Source organism: Ischnura elegans, chromosome 11 (genome assembly GCF_921293095.1).
Source record: "Ischnura elegans chromosome 11, ioIscEleg1.1, whole genome shotgun sequence".
Classification (NCBI taxonomy): domain Eukaryota; kingdom Metazoa; phylum Arthropoda; class Insecta; order Odonata; family Coenagrionidae; genus Ischnura; species Ischnura elegans.
The window spans coordinates 43,503,846-43,526,075 of record NC_060256.1 but is presented as its reverse complement, the minus strand read 5'-3'; the positions used below and the strand labels follow the sequence as shown (position 1 = coordinate 43,526,075).

The 22,230-nt window shown below is 34.6% G+C and overlaps 1 protein-coding gene across 1 annotated transcript; it reads right to left on the bottom strand.

Annotated features, from left to right (window-relative positions):
- Positions 1–559: 559 nt before the first annotated feature.
- LOC124168074 (translation initiation factor IF-2, mitochondrial) lies at positions 560–19,803 on the bottom strand. The gene is made up of 14 exons (XM_046546187.1): positions 19,627–19,803; positions 19,421–19,544; positions 19,222–19,339; positions 18,948–19,128; positions 17,567–17,730; positions 16,447–16,626; positions 15,217–15,266; positions 14,494–14,708; positions 12,176–12,380; positions 10,081–10,185; positions 7,956–8,079; positions 5,547–5,858; positions 4,202–4,342; positions 560–969 (listed from the first exon to the last, which is right to left on the bottom strand). Exons 1-14 carry the CDS (start codon positions 19,659–19,661, stop codon positions 797–799), a joined length of 2,127 nt encoding a protein of 708 aa, XP_046402143.1. The 5' UTR covers positions 19,662–19,803; the 3' UTR covers positions 560–796.
- Between the last annotated feature and the right edge of the window lie 2,427 nt (positions 19,804–22,230).

Sequence of the window (22,230 nt, the reverse complement as noted above, 5' to 3'; positions counted from 1 at the left end):
GAGAAAAAAATTGATCGGGAAAGCTTTAATCAGTTCCCAATCCTTCCCTCTGCACTTTATTTAGTGAAAATATGAATGTTGTGATAGGCCACCTGAGGATGTTCCTACTATACAGTGGTGTCATGATGCCGGAACAACGTTCTACAATGTTCGACGAAGACACTAGTTAAGAAAAGGCATAATATGTATTCAAATAACACTTTACCAATTCTGGTGTCTCAAAATTTATAGCATAAACATTAATAATCAAACCAAAACTATTCCAATAAAATTTAAATAATAAATTGTAAAAAAACAGAGAAACTTGTAAAAAAGTTAAGGAAAGAAAAAAGGAGTTGGAGCACTGCTAATTTTGCCATGACACCACTGGTACTTTACAAAACCTGGTCGGGTCCATTAAAAATACATAGTAGATCCTACTAAGTGCACTGTTTCATTATACATATAGAAATGTTTAAATAGTTAACAAGGGCTCGGTGGGAAATTAATCAGTAGAATACTATAATAATTATAGAAATAAAATCTACTCCAAATATGTAGTGAAAATAGAAAAAAAGAATGAATTTAAATTAAAAATTTTATTTCAAAAATTGTTCTAGCCATGATAAAAGCATGACAAAAAAACTTCTAAAGGCCAAAGGAGAAATAATTTACAAAATTACTGTAATTTACAGCTGTAACCACACACACTTATCTACAAGAAGGCACACATCCTTCCCAAAATTATTTCCGCTGTCCAAATGAGTCCAGGAAATGAGTCCACAATCAGCCACCACGAATTAAGTTTCACTTGTTCTCAGAATCCTGGGTCCCAGTCTGTTTCCCTAGTTTCTTCTCTCATCACATAGCATATAAGAGTGTCGCCAGGCTTGAAGCGAATTGTATGATCATTCAACTGCAAACCACACTCAACATCAGTCTTTATGGAATCTACTTCATTCTTCAGGTGCCTCATAGAATGCAGTTCACCTAGGGAAGCAAAAAGATAATAAAAAATAAATTTTAACAGGTTAAAAAGATACACTTTAGAGTTAATCATGAAATTACTGCGTGAAGTAGACTAGGGAGTGCGTAACTGTACAGTGTTTTCAAGCTTGTAATTAATGAAGATTTCATTAGTCAAAACATAGGTAGATTTTTCATTACTTTTAGAGGAGTAGCTAAGTTGCAGAATAGAGTGGTTTCCTATTATTTTTTTATTACCTAAATCGAAAGATTATTACTCCTGGAGTACGTATTCAAAGCTTTTAGATTTTCAAATGACGATATCTATTTTTCGTGATTTAACGAAAAGTGAAAATTTTCAAGCGCGTGAAAATGTGACAGCTAAGTATTAATGCTGGGAAAAACCCGTGTGACATCACTCTGGTTCCAGCTGCCACCGTGTGAGGCCGCCTTGGTGCAAGGCTATGAGGCATCATATTTAGTGACATACCGTATATCTCCGAATATAGTCCCCCCCCGAATATAGTCCCCCCCCCCCCAATTTTGAGACCTCAGTTTTGGGAAAAATTTTAAAATGTAAAGGAAGGCAATTTTTCTGTGGTTAACAAGTTAAGATTCTAGATTCGATAAAAACTATTATTTTCTGTGAAGATTAAGAACAAATCTGTTCACATATTTTCCATCACAACAAAATAACTATACCTAAAACATGTTGTGATCCATTGCATGTATCAGTAATTTATAGTTCCTTAACCAGATGTAATGAAGAAATGAGAAATTTTTTTAAGTATCCAAGGCTATTGTATTTTTTAAACCTTCACAAATTATTAATATTTTTGATTTCCAAATGACTACAGACAATGTCAATATATAAGCTTTAACTTAAAGCCCATAAACAGTATTGCATTTGGCCCTGAAACTTCCTTAGATCCAGTGTAACACACCCATCAAGTCATCACAAATCCAAGTGACCTGAAGAATTTAGGAAATCTAAATAAAATTGTGTTAAATAAAGTATAAATATTACAAAAATATTGCTATCAAATGCCTGCTAAGCAAAACAATTAAACTACAGGACTTACAAATATCAAAGTAATAAAATTAAGAAATAAACTTTTTCCAACAAACATTAAAACTGAAAAAAAATTATATCAATTTTCAATGCCTCGTCGCGAATCATTGCATAAGTTACACAAAGAGCTTCTGCTCTGCATTTGCGCACAAATTCGACGATATTTTCCTCTAATTCTTTGAATCTGCCGCATCGAGTCCCCCGAAATGACTTCCGCGATGTATTAGCGCTGTAAATACTATGATTTACGACGTATTCTGCAACGGCTATTTTTAAATTGGCATCGAAACTCCTTCTTTGAAGGCCTCTAATCTGCGGCAGGATTGATCCTCATCTTTCTACTTGATCCATCACCTCACTGTTGAACGTAAAATTATTTTTAATAAAGAAAATATCGCGGAAATAATTGCGAAACGTTATGCGACGTAATTTATCGATCCTATTTACCCTGACGAATTGAAGATATTCCTCAATAAATTGATTACACTTTCGATGCTGAGTCGCTGTATTTCGATCAAATGCAGTAATGCCGGCGCTTCTGGTTTAAAGTCGTCGATTATTGCGCCTTTTCAGAAACAAATGCATCACCTATTGCGCATTCTTGTCCTGCGAAGGCGGTAAAGGCAGTGGTTGTAAACACGAACCGCACGGGCACATGGACGTATAGTAGCTACGGACGCAATGAAATGCTAAATCGTCACGAAAGGTTCACTTTATCTGTTTATTTTTCGCAATTATTTAAATCGTGTAACTATCAAATGAGCGACGGGTACATATACTGTTGATTCAATTCTAGTGTTCGATTAATGTAATGATAGTGTGTGTTTAGTTTTCATTTTAATTATTTACTGTTTTGCGTCATTAAGTGATCAGTGTCGATTGAATTATTCTAACAATACTTTTCCAAGAAAAATTAGCGGCTACCCGATGGATTCCGTGAAAACGCATATTCGATATGCTATTTGAATCGGAATAATCGCTGTACAACATTTGTGGTAAAAATTGTCTTAATTTCCGGTAAAACGTGGCAGTATTTACTAATATCTCCGATTATAATCCTCATAAATATACTCAAATAGAAAGACTACGAGAACATTAGCCATTATGCCGTTATTTATTACTTTATGGTCACCTTTAGTATGCTAAATTGGATTACACTCGATTATAGTCCCCCCCCCCTTACTTTTCCGCGGCCATTTTTGGAAAAAAAGGGGGGACTATATTCGGAGATATACGGTATTTATTAGTTAAATAAAAATTAATACTTTTTTGTGACATTACGTTTAAATTTTAGGATGGTATCTCCCATACTGTTGTTAACCACTGAAGCTATCTAAAGCTCCTTCATGTTTTGTTACCTATGTCATAATTTTAGACATTTGGAGTAATAAATTTATTTAAAAGATAGTGTCCGGTGTGATATCGGCGAGAAATTTTCTTTTAAAATTGACAAGATTATTTCAAATAACAAAACGAAAGTGGCTTTTTTTTAATCCATTGACACTAAGTAAATTATTGTTTAATTCGAAAGATGCATATTGTAATGATAATAAAAGTGAAGTGTATGAACTGATTTGTGACGATTGTGAAACCAAATATATTGGACAGACTGAGAGAAGTTTTTAAACAAGAATGAGAGAACATAGATGATGTTTCTTAAATAACGACGACTCATCAGGAATTGCAAGACATTTGAATGACGAACACCACTAGTGCAATTTTGATGCAAAAATTTTACTGGAAACTGGATTTCTTAGAACAGTTTGAAATTGCTAATTGCCCCGCTAATTTTAAATTATGTAACGACCATATGTTCCCATTCCACTCACCCCTCCTGAACATTATCCTACCTCCCACCCATCGCCCATTGACGTCATCATTAACCTTGGAATGAACACACCCCAATAACCCCCTCCCCCTCCTGAAAAACTCTACCAATATAAAAAGCCTGTCACCTAAGGCTATGTACCTTGATAATGGCACGAGTTGCCGAAACCATGGTCGGTTTAAATAAAAGTGCGTGGAAACAGACAAGTGGTTTCACTAAGCTGAATAATAAATTTATTATAATCCAATTTTGAGAAAATGTTGAATTACATGAAGAGCACCTTTCCTTGCTTATTGCACCCCAGCCCCAAAACAACAATATGATACGTGGAACCCAGAATAAAGTCATTAAGTTACCTTCATGTATAACTTCCTCTCCTCTCTTCACTCGATACTTTGCATTCTTCTTTAAAACTCCTTTAACACATCTGCAACCAGCCACAGGAACTTTCTTTTTACCCTCGGTGATCACAAACTCTTGAAGGACGTTTGCCTCACCTTTAATGCAGTAGAATTAAAGTCAAGAAAAACATCTTAAAATAATGAAATGCCAATGCAAAAATAATTAAATTGAGCTGCATACAGGGGCAGATAAATATGGGGGATGGAAGGGGTGGTGACCCCCCACATCATAATTTCTATAAATATTGAAAAGACTGTTATTATTAAGGCGGCTTTCAAAAGCAACTTAATATTCCACCAAGTTAACACGTAGCGTACCGGGGTATTTAATTACAGAGGAACGACATACCTGGGTATGGGAGTTGACATTGAAAATATGTGCAAATTTGGGCAAACTGCCTTTGGTTTAAACATGGTTAAAAAGCTTGTGTTTAAAATATAACTTTACCTTATCAAACATAACAATACGTCCATTCATGATACGTCCAAGTAATGAATAACAACTGAAAACATAAAACCAAAAATCTATATTATGCTTTAAAATAGTTTAAGTAGATGTGCCTAAATGACGAGAATCTTCGTCATCTATAATAATAATAATAACATACGGAACGCTTGGGAAAAAAATGACAAGAACCCTCGCCATCTCTACGCAACGTGTTAACGAACAATGTTTTAAAATGAAGAAAGATCTGAGGATCTGATGTTTTAAAATAATTAATGAATATCCAAAAGCCCCCTGTCCACACATATCAGACCTCACATGCATAATTGCTGTGAAGCAATGCATACAATCAAGGTGTCATGGAGAGTAATGAATGCCCCCAAAACAATTATGTACCTTTATCTGCCACTAGCTGCATAATTACTCAAGCCAATCATCACAATATTCAATCAAAAGGGTGATGAATGTCTCAGCCACCATGCAAGTACAAACAAAAGCCAAAGCCCGACATGCCATGTTTGCACCAATGTTTGAAAAACCTGATACTTTTCATGTATAGATAAAATTATTTGAAATGATAATGAATAACAGTTAAACATAATTAAATACTTATGTAGCAAGTTCACGTGCATTGAAATGAAGCAAAAAAATAGTAAAGACATGATTATTCTTTCTTATTATCATTTCCAAGATAAAAATATCTCAATTAAAAGAACAAATTTTAGTCATCAACTTATCTTTCCATTGCAACACCACACCAAATGTATGAGTTCCAGCACCAAAAATTTTAGAATTTAATATTTATAAACTCACAAAAAAAATTAGAAGTAAAACCGAATGAAAATAATAACTTACCTAGAACATCCTCAACTTCTTTTGGAGGAAGCCTTTCTTTTATCTCGCTCTTAATATCATCCACTAAGCGGTATATGACATTGTGCATGCGAACTTTCACTTGACTCTTACGTGCAACTTTTGCCACCTTTTCCGGCATTGTGATGTTGAAACCATAAATATAAGCTCCAAATGCCTCTGCCAGCTCCACATCACTTTCTACAATTTCTCCAACACCATAATGAACAATGTCCAACTGGTAATCACAGTTACGCTCTGGTTCATATGTCTCCAGAACATCTAAGATGGCCTCTACAGAACCATCTACATCACCTGAAAATAATGATGATGAATTATGAGAAATAATTTCATATAAATTACCTTTAATTAAAAACTTTACTACATATTTGTGAGAAATAATAAGGGCGCAGAAAAATTGAGTCCCGAAATTTCAACTGTCATCATCAGACGAATCAGGCAAATGAATTAGGCTGGAAGCTGCAGGAGACTCGGAGGCTGCATGCTAGGCTTAGATTGCTTGAACAATTGAGAATGAATATCTTTAAGAATGACATGGAGAACATAATATTAGAGCCGCACTATATTTCCAGGTCGACAGAAGCAATAAATTAAGAGAGATGTTTTGCCGAATGGATAGATATAGAATTTTGTTTTTCCCCCAAACCATTAAGGATTTTAAGAAATGCTAGTTGTAATTTCCTGAGAACACTTCCTTTTTATTTGTAAACGGCTGGTGTCCTAACACCCCCTGCCACATGCCTTTTAGGCGGCTTGCGGGATATTATGTAGATGTAGATCAGCCAGTAGGAACCAAAATTACTATTTGCATTGTTGATGTTTCTGATGTTTCCCTCAAAAATGTACCAATTTTTAACTAAAGAAACTTCCGTGTGCTTCCAAGTGCTCCGATTGGCTGCAAGTTTGCCCTGTTGCTGGACACTCTGAACAATGCATGACTTTGAATTCTTTGCGTGCCAGACATTGCGATGTATCCACAGCATCCGGCAGCAGGGCAAACTTGCGGATAATCTGAGCGCTTACCTCAAAGTTTCAGTAGTTTAAAAATGGTGCTCTTTCGACGTGAATATCATTAGTAATTTTGGTTTCTTCGGGGATCAGTTATCCACATCTACAATTTTGTGACACGATTTTCCTCCCTCCTGTATATACTACATATATATGGATCTGCTCAATAAATAAAAAGGAATTCTTTCAAATAGTAATTAAAATACCACTTAGGTAACAGAAATAGTACAAGGGGAAAATGAGCAGCATGAAAATGTGCATGCAGTAAAAACAGATTACAACGCGTAACGCCATACTGCGGTTTTGGATATACTCCGGGTCTCACCATGTCCTCCACAGTTATAACATTATGATTTTGATTGCTACTTTTAGCAGATGTTTTGGCAAAATTCACCGAGTCAACGGCCGACCAAAAGTAAATATCAGATTATATCACTGACTTCCGTAAAATTAGATTGATGAGGATATCTTGAAAGACAACATTTACAAATTGTGCAAACAAATTTTTGGTAAAATTTAACTTCAGAAGTTTTTTCTTTGTTTCCCAAAAATTTCCCATTATGAGGCAGGGAGTCCATAAACGTGAGTATACACTCCGACCCAGAGTCCCTTCTTATAATCGGATTTTAGTGTATTTTGAATTTGATGTTTTGCAACAATCAAATTATAATTTAGAATACTTTAAAGATGGATTAGTTCAGTTCTTGTACCCAACTGTTCTTGAGCTTAGGACCAACTGTTCTTGAAGCCAAAAAGAATTGGTACCGAAATAATTTGTGCAAAAGCTAATTAGAAAACTTTTCCGGGGTACAATTAACACTAGATATGTACTTTAAATATAGTGAGGATCTGGATGCAATCACTCATTTAGCTCACAGTATAATAGTTCAATATAAATTTATTTTAACTTTTTAATGCAGTTTTCTAATTAACCTAACTAAAATCATTAATAGCTTTTGAAAATTATTCAGTGACAATGAAAAATTTGATGAAGAACTGTAACTGGGAACCCGCACCAAAATCCAATACAAGGAACCAAACCAGAATCAGGACTGACAAAGCAGTGCGACTGACCAACCCTTGGCATATTTTTAGGATAACCGAAGAAATTCATGAAATCAAAATATGTATCTGATATGGTACAACTACCCAGGACTGAAGAAAATTTTAAAAGCATGTAAGGTTTCATTAATTATCTCAGGGGACGACATAAATTTTTTTGGAAATTGCCGTGGAAGAAATACCTAATTCGTCGAATTTGAAATTAAACAGAACATTCAAAAATTATCAGCCAATGAATGGTAAGTCATGCAATACAAATTCCTAATTTCAGTAACTTAAAGAGTCTGTCGATGAAACCATCGCTAATTTAGTCACCCTTACCTTTCACAACAATACTGAATCTTGGCCCTGTATTTTCCATGATAATCTGCTTGCGCTGAGGACCTGTAGGTCTCACTTTGTATCGACCTCGTTTCCTCCTTTCTTCCAACTCAGCTTTGTATTTCTAAAAGGAAATTCCAGCTCAAATTATTCTAGCTTCTCATCAAAGAAACTGGTTAACACTTCAAGTAATTTTGAATCTACTGCGGGTCTCACCATGTCCTCCAAAGTCATAACATCTGATTTTGATAGCTACTTTTAGCAGATTTTTTCGCAAAATTCATCCAGTCAATGGCCATGCCAAAAGTAAATATGCATCAGATTTTCAGAAAAATTTCAAAGAAGATCAGAAAAATTTTGTTTTAATTGTTACAACTAGGGATGGTCGGATCGGATACTTCGGATCCAAATATCCGCAGATATTGCCCTTCATCGGATATATCGGATCCAAAGTCGCGGAAGACATCGGATCTGGATCCGAAATTTTTAATAATAGCTTCAGTAAATGCAATGCCCCATAAGGGTGGAAAGAGTTCCGATTCTCTCTTCGAATGTGCCGTCACATGCGATTCTGGTCCTACGCAACTGGTCAGTGGTTTATCCGAAGATTTTTCCTATTTTCATATCCAAACCCAAGCGTAACAGTTTAGGTCCTGAGCATGTAAAGTTGTTTAAAAAAAAAACAACTTGAAAGCCTATAAAATGATTTTTAATTTATAAAAATGTTAAAATGTGTATGAAAATCTGAAAAGCATTCCTTCCATTGTACCTACCCAGAATAAACTTGAATATGTAATCACTTCGTTAAATAGCAGGAATTGCAGGAAAATGCATTTGGAACCAAAAATATCCGATCCGAAAGATCCGGCTCCAAAAATCAAGGATCCAATCCGAATATGGATCCGTCCATCCCTAATTGCAACTAATGGAGAAAGAAAGTTGCCATGATTAAGTCACCCATAAAAGTATTCGTTGAACAAAAGGACAGTGGACACACAACACTTCCTCACGCAGAGGAGACAAAGTCTGTGATTGGGGAGAAAGAGGAGTGCATTGCCCAGTTTGCCCAGTGCATTTGGGGCTGTCCAGTCCAAACGGCAATCCTTCCCATAACTTCAAACTGAGATAAACATAGAAGTTACTCTGGGGCATGTTGAAAGTGTATTTTAAAGTTTGAAAAAATTACACATTTTGATTAAATAGACTTAGAAATTTCCACTGAAATAATTTCATGCTAAATATCTATTTAATCAGAGTTTAAGAGGCATAATAAGTTAGAGTGTAAAATTTATTTTCCAAATTAGCCTTGCACTTATGCACATAACTCTTTGAGTTACAATAGATTTTTAACAAAAGGGTTTTTGCTGTCTGACTTGGTACAGAATACCCTATCATAACTCGCAAAATTCACATTTGCAACAATCTTTGTCCCATATGTAACAAGTATCTAAAAAAATTCCTGGTTAAAAGCCTTAAAAACTTTGGAGTCTATTATTTTCATATCTAAAGTTTACATCTCAAATTTTAAATTAAAAAATAGTAGAGTTTCATCCATTTTAAAATTTATGACATGTACACCATGTTAAGATTATGTATTTACTTACTATGAGAAATTTTAGAACAAAAGTAATACAAATCCTAGTACAAGTGATGAACTTACATTTCCACCACATGTGAGAAAACAAATACCATAAATGAAAAAAAGTATGATTATCTCCTGCATGTAATGGTGGAATGCTCCTGTGGAAGATTCTTGGAGTTATTTATTTATAACATTTAATGGATTACAATAATGGACAAATGTATTGGCATAATAAAGATGATTATGAATACAAGATGCTATAGTGATTGCCCATAATTTAAAAGCTTGTAATAACTGGCATCTCCACAAGGTGCTATATCTCATTTATCACTGGATATAACTATGTATCTAGATAGATACTGCAGATAGAACCGGAATGGCAACTTTTCGTTGTAATTCCAATGTTTCGAATAGTAAACGTCATGACAGGCACAAAAAATCCCATTTAGAGCAAATAGGATCATTTAAAATAGCAACCACGATTTGTTTGTTAGATAGCACGATAAATTGTGCTAATACTAAAACATTTTACACCTTCTTTACCTTTAAATGTTCAGCTTCCTTCGCTTTCACTGCCTCATAGTCAAGTTCTTGTTTCTGTTTCTGCTTTTGAGCTTTCCTAAACCTCATGACTTCATGAGCAATTTTCTGAAATAGAGAATTCCAAATGAAACAGTTAATCACTGAAGGTAATTGAAAATGGTGGCTGGAAAAATTGTGGATGGTGCAAGCAACGTTATCACAGGAGTATTCTAAGTTTCATTACCTTGTTTCACAAAGGTTAATTTTACTAGAAGGTACCAAAGAGAGAAATAACTATATAAGAACTGAAAAATAAGCTTTCCCATTCAATAATAAATAATTCAATGCAAATAAATACTTCAATAAACTTATGCAATACCTGATTTCTAAGGGAAAATAATAACCCCTTACAGTTATTTAATTACAATAAACTTTAAATAAAATGATAACACATGGATAAAACAAACAATATCATAAAGATCCTTAATATCTTAAAGTCTGTTACACATAATACCAGTATCCCCAGCTAAACAGGAATTTCCTCAACACACTATTCACCATATTACGATTTGGCAGCATAGATTGTACTCACTCATCTAAATCTTGAATATATTGCTTTAGTCTTACTACACCTGCATATATTATTCTCAAATGACCTAATTGTTCTGCATAAGGTATACTATAAGGTCTACTAATTAAATTTAGTAACTCCAATCATTCTGTGGTTTGCTCATTGTGGGCATGTGGCATCTAAATATGCTTAAAGAAAGTTTGGGCACAGTAGCATACAAAGAAGAATTCTCTTCAAATGCTATAAGTCCTATTTTGTGAAATATTAATGAAATTAATGCAAATATTGAGTTTTTGTTCATTTTTTATATCCTCACATGCGTGATCAAGGAGTTAGCCCTTTCACATTATTCTGGGGTTCAATGAGGGCATCTAGTTATAAAGTTTGCCCTTCATAAACGAAGGCATCCATCATGTCTAGTACCTAGTGGCTGAATAAAAATTAATATAGGAAATCCTATGACTCAAAAATCTCACGCTATAGAGCAAGTGTGAAGCGAATTGTATTAAGGTACACAAGAAGTAGGATAGACAGTCGTCACAAATGATACCTCAATGTCAACCACCAGCAAAAAGATACAGTAAAGGCCACTTATATTGTGCCCCGTTTACCCACAGTTTCGGATATACCGTGGTTACATCATGTCCCCCTAAGTAATAACAGCATGATTTTGACTGCAATTTGTAAGTCACTTTTTGGTGAAATTCATCCTATCAACTGCCATGCCAAAAGAAAAAATGATTGTTTTATCAACTCCCCTTACAATAGACCAGGAACCATACCTTGAATGAGAAAATAACCTTTTCAATCCGCATATGCAAACGAATTGGCAGTAAAATTCAGCGTTAGAGGTTTTTTCCCAAAAAGTTTCCTTTAGGAACGTTGGTTACACATAATACAAGTATGAATTCCATGCCCCAAAACCCATGTTATGACCTATTTTACTGTATTTAGGTGCCTATTCCATATTTCCACACCCACCTCAGAGCACTAAAAATGCTGAGAAAGTATATAAGGGGCTTCTTTTTGGGTCTTTTGAGGTGGGAGTTAGAGGTAAATAGTCCCTCTGACTGCACAGTTTTTATCCCCTCTTGATCTGATGCACTAAGGACTTTGTTCACGTTATAGAGATTTTCCTTGATTCAGTGCCTATTTTAATGTTTAGTCAGCAATTTTCATTTAAATAACAAAGAAATGGCAAAGGCATTCTGCCTCATAGACAAGGGGCTGAATAGTTTACAAGACCGAGATCCTGATGATCCTGAAGTTATAAGTGCAAAGGTTTCCTGCGAAGTGAATGCAGGCATTGTACATTACCTGTACTTGACCTTGCAAGAGTCTGAGGCCAAATATCAAGATATCAAACAATTTACCTTAACATATGTAAAGTATGTTACTATTTTACCAGGGGTACTTAATAATCACAAGGGAGTGTACAAGCACAGATACAAAAAATTCATACTTCCATAATTATCATACTTCCTTCTATGAATTACTTAACGAAGCATTCACATGTGACTTTAGAGCTTTAAGAATACCACCCACCTCCGAGTCCACCTGAAGTATTTCCTCCCCAGCTGATGGCAAATCTCTCCACCCAACGACTTCAACTGGAGTGGAAGGGGTAGCTCGGTCAAGCACCTTGCCTTTGTCGTCAAAGAGTGACCTCACTTTTGCCCACGCTTCACCAGCCACAAGGACTGCACCTTTGGTCAACGTGCCTCTCTGCACCAACACTGTAGCCAACTTCCTGTGGACAAAAATCAAAGAGAAAACTTAAAAAATTCACTTATATATTTATTAAACGGCCAAAAAACAGCAGTAGAGACTTCACAATAGGTTAATAACAAGTATAAATTCATAAAAAAATTACGTGGCAAAGAAGGAGAAATGATGGGGATTTAGATCCGCTGTTAAAAAATGGCTTATGTGCTATGAGGAAGTAGAATTTTTGCTAAGAAAGGTAGCATAAAATGTTCTCAATACAAGGTACATATATTGTACATATGTATGTGATTGTTTGCGTTTCTAAAAGCAAGTTAGTTACCATGTGTATTAGTATTGCGTGCATGTACATTTCTGGAATATCACAATTGAATGCAAATGATAAGAAAAAAAATATCACTGAATTCAACGAAAGAAATTTATTTGTCATATATTGATAGCACCAGTCCTGTATGAACAGTGTATGATGGTAGCCCCAAAATGATTTCACAAGGGGTACCCATATATTCCACCATTCTTAAAGGGTTTTCTGTTGTAATGTAATTGCATGTGAGTGGAATAAAGTTATATTATTATCGTTATTATTAAAAAGAAAAAAAACAACTACGAAAATAATAAATCATAATACAAAAAGGGAATAATCAGATGGAAAGGCACTGTAACTAAGAGTTGAAGCTATTGTGTGTCAGGTATGCCAAGGGCTAAGGAAGCAACAGAGATAGTTGAAAAGTGAAGATTGATGCTAAAGTTAAGATTGCTGGGAAATGAACAAATGGCATTAGCATTCGTGCAATTTTTCTCTACTGTGGGTGGTACAAGGTAGGACATGGACTGAAAAAATAACAGGAGATCCAAGAAAAGGAAAGATACATTATTAACTACAGAGTAAAGAAACTTGGGGTCAGATAAGAATCAGCAGAGATATGTAAGAGTGGTATGTTCTCAAGACCTGTTTACACGGTACATTAGCTCATACACGTTAATGTCTAAATGTATGAATGCAAGAATGAATGCCTAAATACATTGCGTAAATATCCAACTTGTGCGGATGCATGGACAGAAAATAGAACCTCTTCTGATTTGATTCTTGAATTTGTACATTTTCCATCCCATTTGACAAAAATCGATCATGCAATCAGAAACAAACTTGTTCGTATTATTGCATCATGCAAGCAGGCCTTCAAAATCGGAGAGGTGATGCAGAAGCATACGCCATCACACTATCAACAAATAGAAGTTGAGAGGATGGTTGATTATTTTCAAAGTGGTTGGTAAAGCACTTGACCAAATGGGAGAGCATGAAATTGCTACAAGGATGCAGAAACCATACTCTAGACACCATGACAAACAGATGCACAGCACAAAGTTTTAAGTTAGGCAGTCAAGCAAGATGCAGTTCCCTGAGCATCTGATGTAATTGTGCCTTCTACGTCTTTATCTACATATATCGCTATCTGCGACAATAGGATAGGATCGGAGGAGCAGCGATGATGCAGACTGATGTCAGCTACAACCTCTTCTGATAATCCGTTATCCCAACTTCTACCCAATTGTACTCTATTAAATAGAAATAATAACAAAAAAGTGCAATCTCACAAAAGAAAACCAATAGGAAGCTATAAATCAACAATGAATGAATTACATAGTGAACCCATGAATCTAGATGCATGTCTTGCACTTGACATGGCACCAACACCGTAGATTTGTATATTTTAGATTGGTAATTGTCAGCTGTGAATTTTACTCCAAGAAATTAGAAGTAGAAAACAAAATGAATAAATGTAGTGAATGAGTACGTATTAATGTCCAAGTGAACATGAATTAATGTCCATGTGAGTATGAATTAATGTCCATGTGAGTATGAATTAATGTCAAAGTGATGAGCTGATTTTGCGAGCACCACGGTCTGGATTATAATACGATAATGTGGTGGCAGTCATACTAATGAGCAGGCCTGGCGTTGATGACCTGGCTAGGACAGGTTGTTGATGCAACGGTCATTCTCGGACTATGCATAATGTAGACTGTAGACACAAATCTTGCATTCTTACTTGAAGTTGATATCAATACATTTATGAAACACATTAGTTTGTTGTGAGATCTCATATGCATATACATATCAAGGGATAACAACATACCCTCTCCTGATATCGACTCTGGACTCCACCACAACTGCTTCAACAGGACCAGTAGGATCTCCTCGCAAATCCAACAACTCAGCTTGCAATGCTATGGCTTCGATCAACTCATCAATTCCTGTGGCTTTTAAGGCTGATATAGGCACTGATTGTACTTCACCACCAGACTCCTCTAATTCGATACCCTGCTGTAATAGCATGCGTTTTGTTCTTTCCTGATGAAAAAATAGTCTCCAATGAATATTTTTTTTAAATATTGAAGTATTCAACAAATAATCATGACATAAAATGAACATATTTTCCAATAATTTGATGTAAAATGCAAACGAAACCCAATGCAAAGTTAGCTGGACTTCACTATTACCGAGAAAAATTTCCCATAAATCCACAAAAGAAATAAAAAAAACAGAGACAAAGAATTGCTTTGCAAGCATGCAATAGAAATTTAATTTCAGTGATCATTTCAACCACTAAAGATTATGAACTAAGTTAAAATATATTCTTTGGTATTTCAAATGCAAACAAAGTCAATGTTCATGTAAACATAAACTTGACTAAATGTGAATGGAAAACAAAAATTTTACCCAAAGTAGTAGTGACAAAAAAAACTCTTTCAACTTAAAGGCAACACTTGTGAATATTTAATGTATGTACACTGGAATCAAAGGCAAATTTTTGCCTTTTCTAATTTATTTATGCGAGGTAGTATAAACTTTTACCTACTATATCAGCTTCTGGTTTGTCTATTTTGTTGATGGCAACCAGGATTGGAACTGAAAAAAAAATGCAAATGCCATTACCTAATGATTACTAAGCGGGAAATACAAGAACTGAAATTTGTAAGGAATATTACAACTTTCTCTGGTATGGAAAAATTCCATAAGCCATAAATATCTTATCTAGCAATGAACATCCTCGAGGTATTGCACTCTAATGACTTGGCTGATATTTTGTGGAAATATGCTGTTTATATTTTTAATGAATGGTTTTAAAAACTAATACTTATGTACTTTCAAAGCAAAAATTTTACGTAAAATTATGAAGCTTTCAATGTTAATTAATACTTTTTGGATTAAAATTATTCCAATGATAAAAACAGCACATATGTATATTTAACGATTTTTGTCTTAAATCATCTTCAATTGAGCATTCCAAAGTCTCATTCAAATTACAACAGTACATATACAGTAAAACCTCTACGTAGTGAACCTCCTTACATCATAAACCTCCATACATCATACCACCCCTACGGTCCCGTCTGATTTACAAGCAAATTTATAGGCAAACCTCTCTATAGTGTACCTCTTTATATCGTAAAACCTCCACTTATCATACCAAGGAGACACCCCTGAGATGGCCTAACTACCTCCGCAAATCGTACCAAGACAACATGAGACCATTAACGCAGCCATGATTACGTACATGGAATGATACTTTCAGCAATAAATGTTTTGCCCTTATTTTTTTTCCTTATACACCTTTTATATGCTGTCATTTTCACGTTAATCATTAGTTGTGGCCATTTTGTTCAATATGAGACCATACCTAACAGTAAATAAGAAAAAAGGTATCCAACTATCCCAATAATTTAAAGTGACTGTTGAATTGAGAGATCACATCATTTTCTCTAAAATCATGGTAAAAATCATGCGATATCGTTCCCTTTCTGTAATTATTGATTAATAAATATATGTTCACTGATGCATGCATGTGTGTTTAAACACATAAATATAATGGTTTAGAAGACAGTAGTGCCTTTCATTTCCGAAGGATATGAAAAAATGGTAGCTATCACTAAAACCTCTCTATAGTGAACCTCCATACATCAAAATGCCCAAATTTAGGTCCCTTCCATTACGATGTAAAGAGGTTTTACTGTATAACTTATTTGACTAGCTGTATCTTTTTTGTGAAAAAAAGATGACTCAATCCATAAAAAACTTTTACACCAACCTTTAGCATCTTTAGCCATATTCATTGACTCCACCGTTTGCTCCATGACACCATCATCAGCAGCAACAACAAGCACAACAATGTCTGTGATGTGGGCACCTCGTGAGCGCATTGCAGTGAATGCAGCATGCCCAGGAGTATCCAAGAAGGTCACCGTTTCACCAGTTCTAGCCAACTCAACTATTAATGAGTATAAAAATTTTCATTACACTTTCCATTGCATAAGTATCACAATTCATTAGCAAATTCAACAATTACAAGCACAGGAATAAACCATGCCTAAGAAAACTCATATTATCACTCTGAATCCTGAAAGCTATCAAGGGTTGTACCACAAAAAAATTTATTCCCACCACACTTTGGGTTTTTCCCACGGTAACCATAAAAAATTAATAACTTTAATAAAATTCGCTATGAATACCAGAAAATTTTCTTGGTACAAAGAGGCAAGTATACTATACTAATATGCTTTAAAATACCGCACACAGACAATGATACTAGGAAGAAATTTAAGGGATTGCCAGTAAAAGCCCTCAGAATAAGGCTCACATCAACCCTTTTAGTGCCAGGGGGCCGATCCATCGGCCCGGGTAGTATATGCGAAGAGTGCCAAGGGCCGATCCATCGGCCGGACTTATTTTGCACGGATGCCTTTTATTTTTTGAGCTTCGTATAGATTTTGTCTCTATTTTTTAGTATCTGTCATGCTTTAACATACCTGTAAATATTGAGAGTCAATGAAAAAAAAATTAGTTTCAGAAAATGCATATTAGGCTTTATATATATTTTTTAGTGCAAACCTACAAATTCAGCCACAAAAGGCCTGGCATTCTTCAGCAAACCCGGAAAAATGGGCTGGCAATAAAAGGGTTAAGTAGGGTTGACCAAAATCAGGAAAAAACTTTTTTCTTCTAATCAAATCTTTTTGGTTTTACTAATAACTCTTTTGGCAAAAACTGTTACCTAACTTATTTCACATTTGATTACTACAAACACTTTGTAATGGTTATGATGAACATGTTCTACAAGATCAAAATTTTTTTCAAGAATTTCAACACTGATTCATCCCTAAGCATTACATGCTACACATACATTGCCTGAGGAGAGAATATACATCAACCTGAAAAAGCTCCTATATGCTGAGTGATGCCACCAAATTCTGATTCCACCACAGATGTATGCCTTAGTGTGTCAAGCAAAGTTGTTTTCCCATGGTCAACGTGCCCCATGATGGTGACCACTGGAGGGCGCTTCTTCAAGGCTGACGGATCCTCTGGAGGTGGCCTGAAGAAAATTAAACACATGACTCGAGTGATGGGATCACAATTATCAGACAATTATTAATTTGAACATGTTAATTCATTATGTAACCAGCTCCGACTCCGATTATATGATATCATGTAGCATGAATATATTACCATATTTATCCTAACATAGCCCCCTCTGAATATATTTATACTTTATTTCTAATATAATAACATAGCCCTAATTTTGAGGCATGAGTTTTGGAAAAATAGATAAAAAACTGCATTTGAATAAAGTCCCCTCATTACTTTTACCATGGACATTTTTGAAAAAAAAAGGGGAGACTATATTCAGATAAATACGGTAAATAACATCATTTTACACAAATACAATGGCCTATTCCTGGCCAATCAAAGCAGAAAAATTCATACATTATTCCTGGTTTTCCTCCGAAATTTTTACAAAATTCCAGGTTAATCTTACGTGAATACTGCGAGGGATAAGAATTTTAAAACACCCAAAATTACTTCAATACTTTTGAATGATATTATGATTGTATTTAGAAGGACAATGAATGGATTAGTTAGCATACATTGTATGTAAAATTAAAATTTATCCAGTGCAAGCCTGGAAGCTGCTTCGGCATCTTAAGTAGATGTTGACATCTCCTGGAGGAATTCTATTCTTCGAGTTTTTGAATCTTACTTGAATCAAGAGTGCTAGACATTTCGATTCTGTTGTCTTCTCTGACATTCCATGTTTATAATTCTTCTAAATCTACCAAGCTACTGCACTTAAAATTACAGCAAACATATTATTGGCCAGAAAATCGGCATTTAACTGGCAAAATTTAACGTGAAAAAAAAAATTTTGAAATTCCAGGTTGGAACAAAATTTCTTGAATAATTCATCCTCACTTCCAGGGACTGAAAATTCACGCACAATTCCCATATTTCCTAGTCGCTGGACACTGTCGCTGTTTTTAATAGCATGATATCTGACATAAAAAAAGACTTCATAGACCTTGAAGGGATGCGGCACACTGGGCCAATATGTATTATATTCATTTTATATGGTATTTGTTTCGATGTAGTGAACATACAATTATGTAACAGTTTAGTTAACAAAATGTTTTTGCAAAATGTACCGAATTCTTTCCTAGTACACACAAGTTACAAATCTGATTTTAGTTGGGAACTGACTGAATTTTTATATTACATTGGTTAATTGCAACGTTCTCTCAATAGCAGACTAACCTTTTAAATACATCTTTCAGTTTGGACTCTTTTTCCTCTTCCGTATGAGGAGAGACAAATTGGAAACGAAATCCAGACTTCTTTAAAATATCTTGAATCACAGAGGGGTTATCAATCTGACTTTCATCCGAATCATATTCAGCTGAGTTGTCCACGAATGTCATTACTTCATACACATGATCTGAAAATGAATTGTATTGTATATTATACGAAAGGCGTAAAAATATAGAAATTTGCAGAACTAAAACCATGATGCAAGTTCTGGCATACGCACCGATATCTTTACCCATTGCTTGTGCTAGCTCAGCTACTGTTATATTTTTCCATACCTGTACGACAGGAATAGCTTTAACTTTCGATTTAGGCGTGTAATTGATTACCTTAGGTGCTTTCTGAAAAGTAAGTCCAAGATCATTCAAGTCAATCCAACAAACTACAGCTACTCTAACATCAATAATAGCGTTTTAACTCACTCGCTCTTCCGCAGTTTTCCGTCTTTTGCAGCGGACGGCACTAAGATGGACACCGCATGAATTTAAAATAAAGTTATCTACATTTTGAAAATGTTTGGATACGATTAATTCACCAACGCGGGCCCTGAAAAAGAAAAATGTTCACGCCTGTGGACTCCAAACAAGTACATGGTGTGTTTGGTAGATAATATTTTAAGCATACGCACCCAAAAATACTTGAATTTCTCAAAAAAGATAACATAGCTACAATCTTAAAACCTTCTATTCAACTCTTAGAGCCCATAATTTAAAATTATATCACGAGAACAATAAGAAAATTTAACTCCTTTAAAAACATTCTCTTCGAAACACCACCACACGACTTACAAAAACAACAGAACTACTAAATTTTTATTGGCGTTACCTTAGCGGACGATTTGAAAATCCAAACACGTAGTGCGGAGGATGAAAACATATCTGTGTTTTTTTACTATCGTATTTAATACAAATTATGTGTTTAAGAGTTTCATGTACTTTTTTCTCTATTAGGAGATCAATAGTATTCTTTAATGTTTGCATACTCATTTAGACTTTGCATTGTATTCCTAAATTCTCTATGTTGTTCTTACTCTCCTCTTTCCATATCTACGGATTCCTTTACGAAATAATTTCTGTTTTCACTATTTTTTATTATGTGAAAGGTTATCAAGTACACAATCAATCCGTATATTTTCTTATTAAAGAAAAATGTGTTGTTACATTCAATTGAAACGATTTCAATGTATTTAATAATTAATTGAATATTATTATACTTACGTCTTCAGTAAGGAAAATTTTTTAATTCACTCTTTTTGAAGTTTTATTTTTTTTGTTCCAATAAAAAATTAAAACGGTAAACCTATTCATCGTGTGATATGAATGCGCAATAATTCACGAGAAAATGAATCGATAGCTTTAGCCATATAGGCGAATTTCTTGGCCCCTACCCTGACTGTTCGTTTTTTTTTAATTGTAGGAGTCATTTGATCCGTTGAGTGTGTTGACGACTCAGGCCTTGAGAAAACCACTTGCAAAGGGATCGAAAGAAAAGCGCGCCCCCGTCGTTGCAGGAAGACGGTAAGATTTCATTTATCCTTCTTTCAATTTCCTTCATTTTCTTTTGCTATTTCATTATTTCTTTAAACAATATAATTGTTTACGAAGTTTAAAGTTCAGTTCAGAACTTTTTCAGTGAATCGAATATTTTAATATCCCATTGTTTAGGCATTCAGAAACCTCCATGATAAAATCAATTATTGCGTGAGAAAATAAAGAAATATATTTACTTTCCCAGAGCGAGAAAATTTGGTTCCACCATACCCAAAATTTAGATCTGCCTCTTTTTTCAATATTGCAAAAACGTAGATGCCGTGCTGAATCTCAATGGACTGATTGGCTGACGCAGGCGACAGCCTTTGCTTCCATGCTCTGTATTTGTGTTTGAAACTTCATTTCCATGGGAATGTTGCCTCGCTTTTGGTTACTCAGCAACCATCATGCGCGCTCATGACATATCCCAGGAGATTCTCCATTACTTTGATGAGGATGGGCATTGTAATTTAAAAATAAGTCGCAACAACAATTTTTCAATCATCTATGAAAGTCAATATTTTACAGAGGCCATTTTTGTTTTATTTCGGATACTTTAACTTCATTGACACGTTTTGCATTGTGATCAAATATTTATAATGCCAATGACGTAGGAACATCAGCATCTTTTTTGTTTTCTTTTTCTTTTTTTTTACATTTCTGAAGTGGTACTTTGACCTTTGACTCTTAGCGTGATCTTGAAAATTTTCGTTGTCATTCCTATGATACCAGAAGACAGAATTTTAGGTTGAAATTAATTAAATTGATACCACTGGATAGGTGCGATATCCTTAATAAATTCCATATTTATAACTTCTGTTTTCATTTCTCTTTTAAAATGTCATCGCAACAATTTCTCTACTTTCGCTAAAGTTTTTCAATTCATATGGCTGCATATAGCTTCATATAACTCTATATAACATGCAGGAGGCTTTATATTTGCTAGAAAATTTCAGTAATATCTTTTTAGTCCAATGAATTCATAATTTTAGAAAATAGCTATCATCGATGCCTAATGATATCTTCCTAAATTAAAAAAAATAAATAAAAATACATTGAGATATTACCGATTATATCAGTGAATAATAATTTAGAACTTTCCACTACTCCTTTTTTCAAATTTTAAAGTTTCTGAATATTTTAACAATCTATATTCTATGAATATCTTTCTCAGAATGGAATGTCCTGAGTTGAGGTGCAAATCTTTCGGTAGGTCTTTGGTTGGATTGTGAGAATATCAATTTTTATTTTACAATAGGTAAAGCATGTGGACAGCGATGGGTAACTCAAGAAGAGAAGAAAAAGCAACGGTGATTTTTCCTGAAGAATGGAAGTCAGAAAATTAGAAGATAGAAGACATCAAGCTAGAAGATAGTTATTTTTTGTGCATTTTTTGTTGATATTATTGAACAGGATCTGCATATTTTTTAAATTAATACCATGTATTTTTTCCAGCCGCAGTTTACATTTGGAGCAGGAAAGTAGGGGTTTTATATTGCGTTTTATCGTAGATTAGAAATAATTCAGATTAGGCAGGACTTCGTATATCGTGGCCACGAGTATGTATAATGGCGTTAGATTAATTCCGGCGTATATAATGAAGTAATTAGGTAGGCAGGGCTGTATGAATGGATGAATGTGATTTGTGAATGATATTAGTAATAGTAGTTTTTGATTGCCATAATTTGCTAATAATATTTTTT

Bases quoted from the DNA above. Each gene is read 5' to 3' on its own strand.
- LOC124168074 (XM_046546187.1), bottom strand. From the start codon at position 19,661: ATGTTATCTTTTTTGAGAAATTCAAGTATTTTTGG. The intron at 19,129-19,221 runs GTGCGTATGCCA...ATTCATTTTCAG, and splicing joins AGCAATGGGTAAAGATATCG to ATCATGTGTATGAAGTAATG. The intron at 8,080-10,080 runs GTAAAGAAGGTG...ATTTCCTTTTAG, and splicing joins AGGAAGCTGAACATTTAAAG to AAATACAAAGCTGAGTTGGA.